A 13,531-nucleotide genomic window follows, 5' to 3' on the forward strand; every position below is an offset into this window, starting at 1 on the left:
AAATGAATGTAACTGATTTTTTTTGATGAAGATAAATAATATTTATTCCAAATAATTTCCCAATTCTCCAATTACTTATGGACCACTTGATTTTAAACAGTGTGTGCTGAGCTGAGTAGAAAAGAAGTAAAAAGTTATTATGACTGGAAGTTATAGTTAGGATTTGTTAATAATTTCATCTGGATGAGAAGTAAATTATAAAATATATGGCACATTCCCTTCCAAAGTATTAATAACTTGTTTTACAGTAGCAGCAATCCATTATATACAAAGAACCAAAAGAAATAGTATACAAGTTGGAAAGAACATGGGCTTTGAATTCCGTCATGTCTATGTTCAAAACCCCAAATCCTGTTTCACTTCTTATTGGGAATGTGACCTTGGCCAAGTTACTTGAGAGCCTCTTCATCTTTGAATTAGTGATAATAGACACATCTAACAGCATTCTGAAGAGGAGCGCAAACGTTAGATTATCTCAGTTTGAAAGCAAGTTTTGGGCAAGGGAGAGATCCAAACAACAATCACGACATGTCCAAATTCACATTGTCATGGGTCACAGCATTACAGGGGTTTACACTTATTTTCTATTGGTTCAACAATTAGGCAAAAAGAGGTGAGATCTGAAAATCTCAGCAGTAAAAATTGAAACAATAAATTAAAATTAAGAGAAGGGGGTGAAGAGGCTCAAATTCTGGCTCTCCCACTTACCACTTGGGGAAATTATTTAACCAGACTGTGCCCTAGTGCCTTCATCTATAAAATGAAAAGAACAGTAGTAGCTGTCTTCTTGTGGTTTATAACATATAGTAGCAAACAGGCATAATTTACTAATTTTTTTTCTTGGCAAAATAGGAAAAATCATTGATTATACTGTGAGTTTACAGGACTTTAGTCTTTTTTTTTTTTTTAACATCTTTATTGGAGTATAATTGCTTTACAATGGTGTGTTAGTTTCTGTTATATAACAAAGTGATTCAGCTATATGTATACATATATCTCCATATACCCGTCCTCTTGCATCTCCCTCCCACCCTTCCTAATCCCACCCCTCTAGGTGGTCACAAAGCACCGAGCTGATCTCCTTGTGTTACATAGCTGCTTCCCACTAGCTATCTATTTTACACTGGGTACTGTATATATGTCAATGCCACTCTCTGACTTCATCCCAGCTTACCCTTCCCCTTCCCCATGTCCTGAAGCCCATTATCTATGCCTGAGCCTTTATTCCTGTCCTGCCCCTGGGTTCATCAGAACCATTTTTTTTTTTTTTAGAATCCATATCTATGTGTAGGCATACGGTATTTGTTTTTCCCTTTCTGACTTACTTCAATCTGTATGGCAGACTCTAAGTCCATCCACCTCACTACAAATAACTCAATTTCATTTCTTTTTATGGCTGAGTAGTATTCCATTGTGTATATGTACTACATCTACTTTATCCATTCATTTGTTGATGGACACTTAGGTTGCTTCCATGTCCTCACTATTGTAAATAGAGCTGCAATGAACATTGTGACATGACGGTTTTTGAATTATGGTTTTCTCAGGGTATATGCCCAGTAGTGGGATAGCTGGGTCGTATGGTAGTTCTATTTGTAGTTTTTTAAGGAACCTCCATACTGTTCTCCATAGTGGCTGTATCAATTTACATTCCCACCAACAGTGCAAGAGGGTTCCCTTTTCTCCACACGCTTTCCAGCATTTATTGTTTATAGATTTTTTGATGATAGCCATTCTGACTGGTGTGAGGAGATACCTCATTGTAGTTTTGACTTGTATTTCTCTAATGAGTAGTGATGTTGAGCATCCTTTCATGTGTTTGTTGGCAATCTGTATATCTTCTTTGGACAAATGTCTATTTAGATTTTCTGCCCATTTTTGGATTATGTTGTTTGTTTTTTTGATATTGAGCTGCATTGCATGGGCTGTTTGTATATATCGGAGATTAATCCTTTGTCAGTTGCTTCGTTTGCAAATATTTTCTCCCATTCCGAGGGTTGTCTTTTCATCTTGTTTATGGTTTCCTTTGCAGTGCAAAAACTTTTATGTTTCATTAGGTTCCATTTGTTTATTTTTATTTTTATTTTCATTTCTCTAGGGGAGGGTCAAAAAGGATCTTGCTGTGATTTATGTCAAAGAGGGTTCTTCCTATGTTTTCCTCTAAGAGTTTTATAGTGTCTGAACTTACATTTAGATCTTTAATCCATTCTGTGTTTATTTTTGTATATGGTGTTAGGGAGTGTTCTAATTTCATTCTTTTACCTGTAGATGTCCAGTTTTCCCATCACCACTTATTGAAGAAGCTGCCTTTTCTCCATTGTATATTCTTGTCTCCTTTATCAAAAATAAGGTAACCATATGCACGTGGGTTTATCTCGGGGCTTCCTATTCTGTTCCATTGATCTATATTTCTGTTTTTGTGCCAGTACCATACTGTCTTGATTACTGTAGCTTTGTAGTATAGTCTGAAGTCAGGGAGCCTGATTCCTCCAGCTCCATTTTTCGTTCTCAAGATTGCTTTGGCTATTTGGGGTCTTTTGTGTTTCCATACAAATTGTGAAATATTTTGTTCTAGTTCTGTGAAAAATGCCATTGGTAGTCGGATAGCAATTGCATTGAATCTGTAGATTGCTTTGGGTAGTATAGTTATTTTCACAATGTTGATTCTTCCAATCCAAGAACATGGTATATCTCTCCATCTGTTTGTATCTTCTTTAATTTCTTTCATCACTGTCTTATAGATTTCTGCATATAGGTCTTTTGTCTCCTTAGGTAGTTTTATTCCTAGGTATTTAATTCTTTTTGCTGCAATGGTAAATGGGAGTGTTTCCTTAATTTCTGTTTTGGATTTTTCATCTTTAGTGTATAGGAATGCAAGAGATTTCTGTGCATTACTTTTGTATCCTGCTAGTTTATCAAATTCATTGATTAGTTCTAGTAGTTTTCTGGTATCATCTTTAGGATTCTCTAGGTATAGTATCATGTCATCTGCAAACAGTGACAGTTTTACTTCTTCTTTTACAATTTGGATTCATTTTATTTCTTTTCTTTTCTGATTGCTGTGGCTAAAACTTCCAAAACTATGTTAAACAATAGTGGTGAGAGTGGGCATCCTTGTCTTGTTCCTGATTTTGGAGGAAATGGTTTCATTTTTTCACCATTGAGAATGATGTTGTCTGAGGGTTTGTCATATATGGTCTTTATTATGTTGAGGTAAGTTCCCTCTATGCCTACTTTCTGGAGAGTTTTTATCATAAATGGGTGTTGAATTTAGTTGAAAGCTTTTTCTGCATCTATCGAGATTATCATATGGTTTTTATACTTTAATTTGTTAATATGGTGTATCACATTGATTGATTTGTGTATATTGAAGAATCCTTGCATTACTAGGATAAACCCCACATGATCATGGTGTATGAAACCTTTTAATATGCTGTTGGATTCTGTTTGCTGAGTATTTCTGCATCTATGTTCATCAGTGATATTGGTCTGTAATTTTCTTTTTTAGGAACATCTTCATCTAGTTTTGGTGTCAGGGTGATGGTGGCCTCATAGAATGAGTTTGGGAGTGTTCCTCCCTCTGCTATATTTTGGAAGAGTTTGAGAAGGATAGGTGATAACTCTTCTCTAAGTGTTTGATAGAATTCACCTGTGAAGCCATCTGGTCCTGGGCTTTTGTTTGTTGGAAGATTTTTAATCACAGTTTCAATTTCAGTGCTTATGATTGGTCTGTTTATATTTTCTATTTCCTCCTGGTACAGTCTTGGAAAGTTGTGTTTTTCTAAGAATTTGTCCATTTTATTGGCTTAGAGTTGCTTGTAGTAGTCTCTTAGGATGCTTTGTATTTCTGCAGTGTCGGTTGTTACTTCTTTTTCATTTCTAATTCTGTTGATTTCAGTCTTCTCCCTGGCAGTGTCGGGCTGCACAGGCTCCCAGTGGGGGTGGGTGAGGGGCCATGTGGACAGTGACCTGGGCTTGCACACAGGATTCTTGGTGGCTGCAGCAGCAGCGTTAGTGTTTCATGCCCATCTCTGTGGTCTGAGCTGATAGGCTCAGCTTGCACCTGTCTCTGGAGCTCGTTTAGGCAAGGCTCTGCGTTCTGTGGGCAGATGGGGAAGGAATCCCCTCTCCTCGCACACCCCAATACAATGGTCTCTTGCCTCTTAAGCAGCTCCAGACTTTTTCCCAGACTCCCTCCAGGCTAGCTGTGGTGCACTAGCCCCTTCAGGCTGTTTTCACACAGCCAACCCCAGTCCTCTCCCTGGGATCCGACCAAAGCCTGAACCTCAGCTCCCAGCCCCCACCCACCCCCACGAGTGAGCCGACAAACCTCTCAGGCTGGTGAGTGCTGGTCGGCACTGATCCTCTGTGCGGGAATCTCTCCACTTTGCCCTCTGCACCCCTGTGGCTGTGCTCTCCTCCGTGGCTCTGAAGCTTCCCCCCTGCTGCCCCCCACCCCGTCTCTGCCAGTGAAGGGTCTTCCTAGTGTGTGGAAACTTTTCCTCCTTCACAGCTCCCTCCCCTAGGTGCAGGTACCGTCCCTATTCTTTTGTCTCTGTTTTTCCTTTTTTCTTTTGCCCAACCCAGGTACGTGGGGAGTTTCTTGCCTTTTGGGAAGTCTGAGGTCTTCTGTCAGCCTTCAGTGTTCTATAGGATTTGTTCCACATGTAGATGTATTTTTAATGTATCTGTGGCGAGGAAGGTGATCTCCATGTCTTACTCCTCCGCCATCTTGAAGGTCAGTATAACTGATTTTTCACTAGCCTTTTTTTGACTGATTTTTTTCCCCTTACCTCCTCATACCTAACTATGTCCTCAGGGAGCTCTCATGTACAAACTGTTCATCTTCCATATAAAATCCACCATTTTTTCCATCTTCTAAACTAATTTTCCTTTGCTGGGGACTATTGTATCTGTTGGGTACAAACATTTCCAGTGAGTGCTGCCATTTCTCCCAGACATGAATTGCTTTCTGTAGATGCTTACAAGCTCTTTCTGGGTACCACCACCTTTCCTGGGTCTACATCTGCTTCTTCTTGGTACCTCCATGTCCGTTGTATAAAGTACCTGTTTCCACTAGATTCTGCCATGTTTCAGTTACCCTTATGTATGCTGTTATGTCTACCAAACTCCACAATTTCCATTAGACCCTATTGCCAAAATCATTAAGTGTCATTAATTTCCTTGAGATTTCACTTTGGGGCAAAGTTCTATAAATAGTCTTTTTATTATTTTTGTATTTTATTCAGTTATCAGCATAACAAATTATCAAAGCAATGATTCCCTGGACCCTAACTGCCTTAGATTAAACTTATACACGTCCTCTCTAGGAGCCAGACACAAGTCTATGGAAGACCTCTTCACTCTGACAATTAAAACCTTGCTCAAACAGTCCTGACATATTCTCTCTTCTTCTAGATTCTCACCAAAAGGCTCCTTAGCCACCCAGGAAGATTTCTAAAAGGCTTATTTCCTTATGGTCCAGGCATGAATTGATCTATAATACAGCATTACTTTCACCAGTTAATGAATTGTAGAAAAAGAGAATTCATTTGGACTTGACTTGCAGAAAATTCTCTATAGAGAGACTCATTTAATGATTTAGGGTTACATTTCCTTTTCTCTACAGATCCAATTACACAGCTTGTTTCTGCAGTGAATGATGTTTACATCTTAATAATGTAAACACTGTTGGGCTTTGTTTCTCACAATTTTGTAAACAAAGTGTAGAATTCTCAAGTCTATGAACCATGGAAATGTTAAAATTATGCTAAAATTCTTAGAAACTGGGAGACAGAAGAAGGGAAAAAGAGAGAGAGGAGTTTATACCCGAGCAAACTGCATCTTTTGTTTTTGGAATAAACTGCTACTGCTAAAAATTGATGAATCAAGAAATGGAGTTGTTATGTTTATATCTTAAACTCATGGGTGGTAAAGTAGGGAGTACCAGATAACCACGAGAAAAATGTAAATCAAAGAAAAGTAAAAGAGACTGCCTCTTGTAGTAAACCTGCAGTAAGCAGGTGGGGTGTGAAACTTTTACTTTTTATTGTTTGCTCTGCCATAGTAAGAGAATATTTGGGGGATCAAGCTCTTATGTTTACTTGAATAAATTTCTTCTCAACGTGCACGTGGAATTCACCTATCCTAAGTAATATACATGAACCCCTGGTTGGAGAATACCAGCCTATTATATCACAGAGTAAGTATCCCCAGTTTTCTCTTACTCTCTTCCAGGCAAGAAAGGCCAGTTACTTGCCACCAGCAGAGGCCCTAAAGATCAGGGAAACAAATCCTTTTCTGACCCTGACTTCTCTGCTACTATAGTCTTCTGCAGCCTTAAGCCATGCTGTAGGCCAGAGCCCAAGACCAGATCCATGAAGAAGGCCTGTTGTAATTTCTCAATTATTTATAAACATGCTATCATGAAATGAAGGACAAATCCCATGCTATCCACAAAAGAAAAATCTGTAATTCAAGTAAGTATATACACAACATAAGCATGATGAGGAAACATGGAAACATCACATATGAAGAAAGAGTGCTGCCTTCACCCATCTCTGGTGACTGGCTTTCATTCTTGCATTGCCTGATCCCTGCTTATGAACTGCCTGTCACTTAAAAGAATGATGTGCACCAGACCAGCCTTTGGAAGAGTCGTGCACATGTTAATAAAAATTATTAAAAAAAAACTTGCTCTGTTCCAAAATCATAAGGCAAATGTTTGTTAACCAACAGTAGCTGTAAAATTTTTATATCATAACATCTAGGACACCCTAAAAAACATTTATTGAAAGTAGAAATTATAAATACACCATTAAAAATGGTAAATTGCTTCACCATAAAGATTTTTTCCCTAAGATCACACAAGATGAGAGTGGGAAAAGAAGCTGTGAATCCAATTGCCCATCAGACTCCTATCATCCACTTTGGATGGAATGTAGAAAATATTGTTTCTATATCCAAATTACAATCCACATGTGACACCTACTAGGAAATAGGACATTTTGTATATAATAAATAAATAGTCATAAATCTTTTTTTTCAGTATGTAATTGAATGTTATTTTTCCCTGCTGGAAGAATTTTCAAAATTATCTGGACCTTCTAAAGCTTATAAAGCAGTGAACTGTCTTTTTCCTTGTTTCTTTCATTCTGTGGAATAATTCTCTCAGCGGTTAGGAAGCATTTGGGTACACTGCTGATTTGTAGACTGCAATGATTTTTTTTATATATATATAGCCATAAACACGAATTTTGGATGTTAGTGTTGGATGGCCCATCCAAACACTAACATCCAAACTTTGGATGGCCCATCTTTGGATGGCCCATCTAGTGCATGATACTGATTCTAAAATAGCAAGGGATTAAGTGAATTTCAAAACTGCAACTCACCAGAAGAGGCCCAGAGATTATATCGACCCATATATATTTAAACTGCAGAGTCGTTCAAGAAAAAATTGCTACTAACGCTCCAAATCTGGAAGTGATCCCTGATCATCTTTGACATTTTCAAAAACAGAAAATTATTTGCCTTCATTTTAAACGTCACTCCTCTGCAGGTGAAGAATTTTCATTTCGGAGAGTGCAGTATGGAACAAACCATGCTGATGCATACTGGCTACAGAAAGTTTAACAGAATTGACTACATTCTTGTGAAATAGTATTTGAGTATTTGCTGAATCATGTGGATGCAATGATCAAAAGAAAAGCTCTTACTTCATCTTCAGAAGCAGTAGGGTTTGGAGGGAAGTTTCCTGGTCTAAGAGTCATAATGCAGGATTTGAGTCCCAGCTTCAGCAATTACTAGCTCTAAGTCTTTAGGCAAGTCAACCACCTCCCTAGGTCTCTGCTTCCACATCTGTAACAGCAAAGTTGGTACTACTAGCTCTTTGGTCTATTCAGAAGTCTTTGCTTTCTCATTTTATATCTCATCCTCAGTCTCCTCATATGAAAAACAGGGATAAAATTCCAGGCCCTGATAATTTCAGAAGTTATGAGAATTGAGAATTGAGATGTGAATTGAGAAATGAGAATTGAGAATATGGATGTGAATCCACTTTGAAACCATAAAAAAATAAGGTATTTGTTTTATTAATTTATATAGCTGCAAAATAATAATATATTGAAAAAAGCTATTGTCTTTATTTGTCTAAAATATATTTTTAATTCTAAGTATTAAAATTTATTAAAATTTACTAAGTATTAAAAGTATTTAATTCTAAGTATTAAAAGTATTAAAATTTGTGTTATGGCTATAACCTAATTTGTTTGAATTGATTGGCTATTTCTAATTTCTTAACTCATATGGACATGTTATCTCTTAAGAACAGATATGGAACTTTCTTTCTAGACAAGAATATGAATAGTTGAGCATTTGGACCAGCCATCCTCTAAGTTTGTATCAAAAGCCTGCAGCATAGTTACTGAAATAAAGGGAAAGTGGCGAGATGAAATTATAGTCACCGGGGTCAGCACCTTTTCTCTTTTTTTTGGAGCAGTGTCACACTAGTGTCATTTAAGAAATGCAGTGGTATTTTCTCTTGAGAGGAAAGAAAGCTCACAGCCATTCTGAAGCAGCTTCATGCTTTCTTATGTGGGACTCTTCACTGTTCTGCCCCTCTGCCATTCTTTGTAGTTATAAATTTGGCATCACCTGAAAGAATTTCTATGATGAACATTCTTTGTAAAAACATCTCTCCTGACATTTCTTTAGCCATTTAAAACCCTTCCCTACAGTCTCTACTGCTACCCCCAATCAAACTGAGTTTCTCACTCTCCACTGTATATTGCCCCTTACTTTCCAACTTCTGCTCATGCTGTTTCTTCACTTGGGATTCTTTCTCTCAATGGTTTCATGGTGAAATCTTCTCCATCTTTCAAAGTCCATTTGAAATTCCAACCACTGGATGAAGGCTTCTGTGATGATCCTGAAGGTTTGAAATGTCTCCATCCTCTGGAATTCCATAGCCTTTTAGCCACATCTTATCACTTTTGCTTTTGTTGCTTACTTACCTCTCTTTTCTGTCCTTTTTAAAAACCGTTTAAAGAGAACAACATCCTTTATTCGGCCCCAGTAATGCAATACGTGCATCCCTAGGGTCTCTTTAATTCATTCCAACGCTGACATGTTCACCTGCGCGCCCCCCTAGTGATGGTACTGTCTGAACTGGAGTCCACAATAGCCGCACGTCCCAGTCTTTGTTTCTTTGTTGAAGTTCATGTATACTTTCAGGCGGCCAAGGGCCCCTCCACCGCCGTCGCACTGTATCACTACTCTCGACTTCGCTCACAGGCTGCTTGGCTCTCCGATCAATGGCAAAGTTTTCGTTCACCTCTTTCTGATGACCTACAGATTGAAACTTCCTGTCATCTTTATCGTCATAAACCTGGCCGATGTGCATGACCTTCTACCCAGTAGGTGAGGTCCGCACCCTAAAGCATCTGGTGCCCAGGGGCTGTCTCCGCGCTGTGCGCCACCCCATCACAGCAGCCGAAGGAAGGTCACCACCGCCGCCGTCTTGCAGGCTCACCCTTGACCCGGCGCGCTGATGCACTGAGCGCTAACGCATGCGCACGGCTCCTTGTCGGCATATTTAAATCCAAGTGCCTTGGGGACAAGATGTGGTCATTATAGTATTTCCCAAAGGACTTGGCACATAACAGTTAATATGTGCTAAATGAATGGGTATAGATTATTAAATTTAAATGTTACCAATTATCTGAGTTTTCACCAGGCTACTAGTAAAACTAAGGTCTCAGTATATGAATAACTGAATCTTATTAGTTCTGAGTCTCCAATACCTACAGGAAATTCAGTCTCCTGCAGAAAGAGTCCTTTTCACCTCTATTTCTGAGAGTCACCCAAGAGGTCTGCTCATGTTTTGCTTAGGGACGTTTGAAATGTGCTGTAACCCTTATTCAGATGATGATACCTCATGATGCCTTCAGTGAAAGTACAATTGTTCCAGCTAAAGTACCTTTCCACTCACTTCCTAGGAGTTTACCAGAATGTCATTGTCACTGAAAACATCCTTGACTGTCATCCCTGTGTTTTCATGCACACTCTTCTCTCTATGGTTCTCATGCCTCCCTTCTCTGCATGTCAAAATCTTATGTATCCTTAAAAAGCTAGATCAACTGCCTCTTAGGATACCATCCCTGATTTCTTTACAGGATTTGATTCTAACTTTCTTTGAAATTTGATTAGCACTTTGTATCAACTTACTTCCCCTAGAAATAGAGTTAACCTTATCTCTACTACTACCATTAACTCTTCTTCCCTCTGCCACACTTCTACCTCCTTCGACCCTCCACACACACAATACTTAGTCTCTTTGAGGTCAAAGACCAAGTGTGTTTCATCTCTGTAGTTCTCACATTACCTGAGGCATTACCAAGTACATATCTGTGGGTCAGTAAACATTGATAAATCTAAAGTACATAAATTGCAGAGGACAAACTCAATGGAATTTCAGCACTTACCTTCCAATTGCTCTATCACAATTGTGCAAACAGTCCAGTAGCATTAGACAGAAGTAGAGTACAAAGGCTAAGAGCTCCAGAATCCTAACCCAGGACCTTACTAGAACTGTGGCTCTATGCATGCCTCAATATTCTAAACTGAAAATGTAAATAACAGGGCTGGCACATAATCTGGAAGGCTGGTGGAAAATGCAAATGCAGAGCCCCCAGGCGTGAAGGAGGGACTGGTCAGTGTCCTCTTCCCATGGGCTTGCCTCCTGACCTATAGTGAATGGATCACCTCCAAAGGAATTGAAATTTTCATACTGGAATGAGTTTAATACCTAGATTGGAGATAGGTGAGAAGTCTTTGCCAAATTGCCTGTCCAATGGTCTATGGCCAGAGAGCAATGGTGAAACACAGCGCCCCAAGCAACCTGGTCAACTCCTTGGGCAAAGAGCAGCAGTTTGTCACAGGGAAGAAGGAAGCCGGCAAGAACTTGTCCCAGGGAGGTGGAGAGGCGGTGGGAGACAGGACAGTGCATGTGCCCAGGTCCCAAACCCACTGCATATGCTCCATTGTCCCATCAGACTTAGCTTACAAAACATAAACATCAAATTATTAAGAATTTCAAGATGGTAACCAACCACAGAACATTAAACATTAAGTGCAGGGCCCCGTACAGCTGCACTAGTTACAGGCTCATGAAGCCACACTAAAATTAGTAATAAATCTCTAGACTTGATGTAAAGGCTACATTTTCATGCGCTGAATAGTGAAAAGACATTTAAAACTTCAAGATTTAATTTGCTGTTTATACTGAAGCATTGGACATCACACTATGAATATGGATCTAGCTTTAGTCTGAATATTCTTCCCTTTTCATCCTGAATCTCTATCAAGAAAGAGGAAGGAAGGGAGGAAGGGAGGAAAGGAGGGAGGGAGGAAAAAAAGGAAGGAAGGGAAAGAAAGGGAGGGAGGAAGGAAGCAAGCAAATTCCATTTTCATTTTAACTAGGATGCAGAAAAAAAATCCACAAATTCAAAAATATAGTCTAAAGCAGCAGAAACTTGCCCTTAACCCCTTGGGATGCAGTGACATAGGGAGCAGTGGTGCATTGCAGAGAAATCAAGTTTCCAGGGGGGCTGAAAAGCAGCAGAAAGAGCCAGAAAAAAAATGTGTTTCTTGGAGGTCAGGAGCCCATTGGAAAGAAATTTGGAGAAGTAAGTATTTTGAGCAGGGATAAGATGAACTAGACTAAGATCAGATTGAGCCAGCATATGGGGTAAAATGGAGTGATAAAATGGAACAAATGTCAAAGGATGAGAGTTAAGCCTTTATAAATTCAGAAAGATCCATAAAAACACAGCTTCTGATAGTAAGAGGCTCAGCCATGTCCCTTGGACAAGAACCATGTTCCTTGGTTGTATTAACCAACAAGGGAGGTGGGGAGCCCAGGACAGGAAGAAACCCTCCTATGCTCGGTTTGGTTGAGGGATGTGGAGTAGGTACATCCTCACAGCAAAACTCACAGTGCGGATCTATTTGAAGAAAACAGTTGGTATCATTTGCAGCAGAGGACAAATCCTGGGAGACCATAGTATCCCTTGTCCTCTTTTTCCCCTTCCCAAACCTTTGAAGAGCTACTCCAGGAAAATTCAATTCTTTCAACCATATACCATAAAGGAGGATCTAACACAGCCTTGATAAAAGATACTATAAAAAAAAAAGGTGAAAGAAACAAAACTTACTGTCAGAAAAAAGAAGACACACAGAATATATTGCCATATAATGTATGAAAATTATAACCATAAATCTATCATTAAATTCATAAGTTTAATAAAGCAATCATGGCCCAAAGGAAGATGGCAAAATGAAAATACAAGAATTGAGGAAAGAGGGGAGATAAGAGGAGGAAGTGAAATATAAGTGGCCAAATTGGAAGAAGCACAAGAAAGAGTGGACATTGTGGAAAACACAGTAAGGAAAACTGAGAATAGAAATAAACAAATTAAATTTAAAAATGGAATTGAAGTACATAATTAGTGGAAAATGATAGATATGAAATGGGGTGAAAATGGAATAAAACAATGGATGAAATAGAGTAAAAATAACAGATATAGAAGACTGGCAAAGCAGAGCAAATATGGACATAACATGGTCTCTGAAGAAAAAAACCAAGATAATAAGACGGAACAAATATTTAAAAATATAACTGAAGGAAATTTTTCTGGCATAAAAAAAAGGCTTAACTTTGCATATTAAAAGAGTAAATCATGTACCAGGGAAAAGTGACTCAGACCTGTCAACATTGAGCTATTTCCTACAGAAGTTATTTGACTTTAGACAAAGAATTATTTGGGCAGCTAAGCAAACACTTCATATCACTAGTAAAGTGAAAATATTGTATTGGTCTTAGATTATCCCATAGCAGCTTTCAAAGGCAGAAGACAATAAAGAAATATCTCTTATTCTAGGAAATAAAATGTAATCCAAGGAATTTCCATCAAACCAAGCTGAGTTTCAAGTAGAAAGGAAATAGTCTGACAGCTGTCTTTCTAGGGAAAAAAGAAAAACAAAAACAGAAGCAGAGTGTATTTCCTTTCTTTTTTTTTTGGCCTCTGCTCAGTTTGCAGTTCCCTGACCAAGGATCCAGCCTTAGCCCCTGGAGGGAAAACTTGAGCCAACCAAGAGATGACTAGAGAAATGCAAAAGGAGTGGCAGTGAAAATAGAAGATATTTGATTGCAAAAAAAAGACACTTTTAAAATGTTAGGAGTAAGTGGCAGGATAGAATTTAATTATAAGAGCTGATGATGTAGGGAAAATGTAATTAAAATAACTTGAGAGGCGGAAGGTGAGAAAGAGAGTAGAAGTTGAATAAAGCTAGGAGATGCCTCTCCAGTAGTAACTGGGACTCAAAAGATAACATCTAGAGTGACAAGAAAAGCAACACAATAATAGACATCTTTTACCATATAAAGGTAAAGAAAGTTAATAGTGTTGACTAAAATTGGGTGAGGGGAGAAAGATTATAAACTATAACAGATACTTTGTAGAGGCTTACA

At 38.6% G+C, this 13,531-nt stretch overlaps 1 protein-coding gene across 2 annotated transcripts in view; it reads right to left on the reverse strand.

Annotated features, from left to right (window-relative positions):
* CCDC50 (coiled-coil domain containing 50) overlaps positions 1–13,531 on the reverse strand; it is a 146,482-nt gene that overhangs the window by 23,864 nt on the left and 109,087 nt on the right. The window contains exon 12 of one of the 2 annotated variants that reach the window (XM_082393273.1): positions 12,216–13,007. The exons of the other annotated variant lie outside the window; for it this stretch is intronic. Coding sequence (XP_082249399.1) covers positions 12,933–13,007 — 75 coding nt within the window. The 3' untranslated portion in view covers positions 12,216–12,932. Of the gene's footprint in view, positions 1–12,215; positions 13,008–13,531 lie in introns of those variants that run through there. 2 annotated transcript variants of the gene reach the window in all.

Source organism: Balaenoptera borealis (genome assembly GCF_965194805.1).
Source record: "Balaenoptera borealis genome assembly, chromosome: 5".
Taxonomy (NCBI): domain Eukaryota; kingdom Metazoa; phylum Chordata; class Mammalia; order Artiodactyla; family Balaenopteridae; genus Balaenoptera; species Balaenoptera borealis.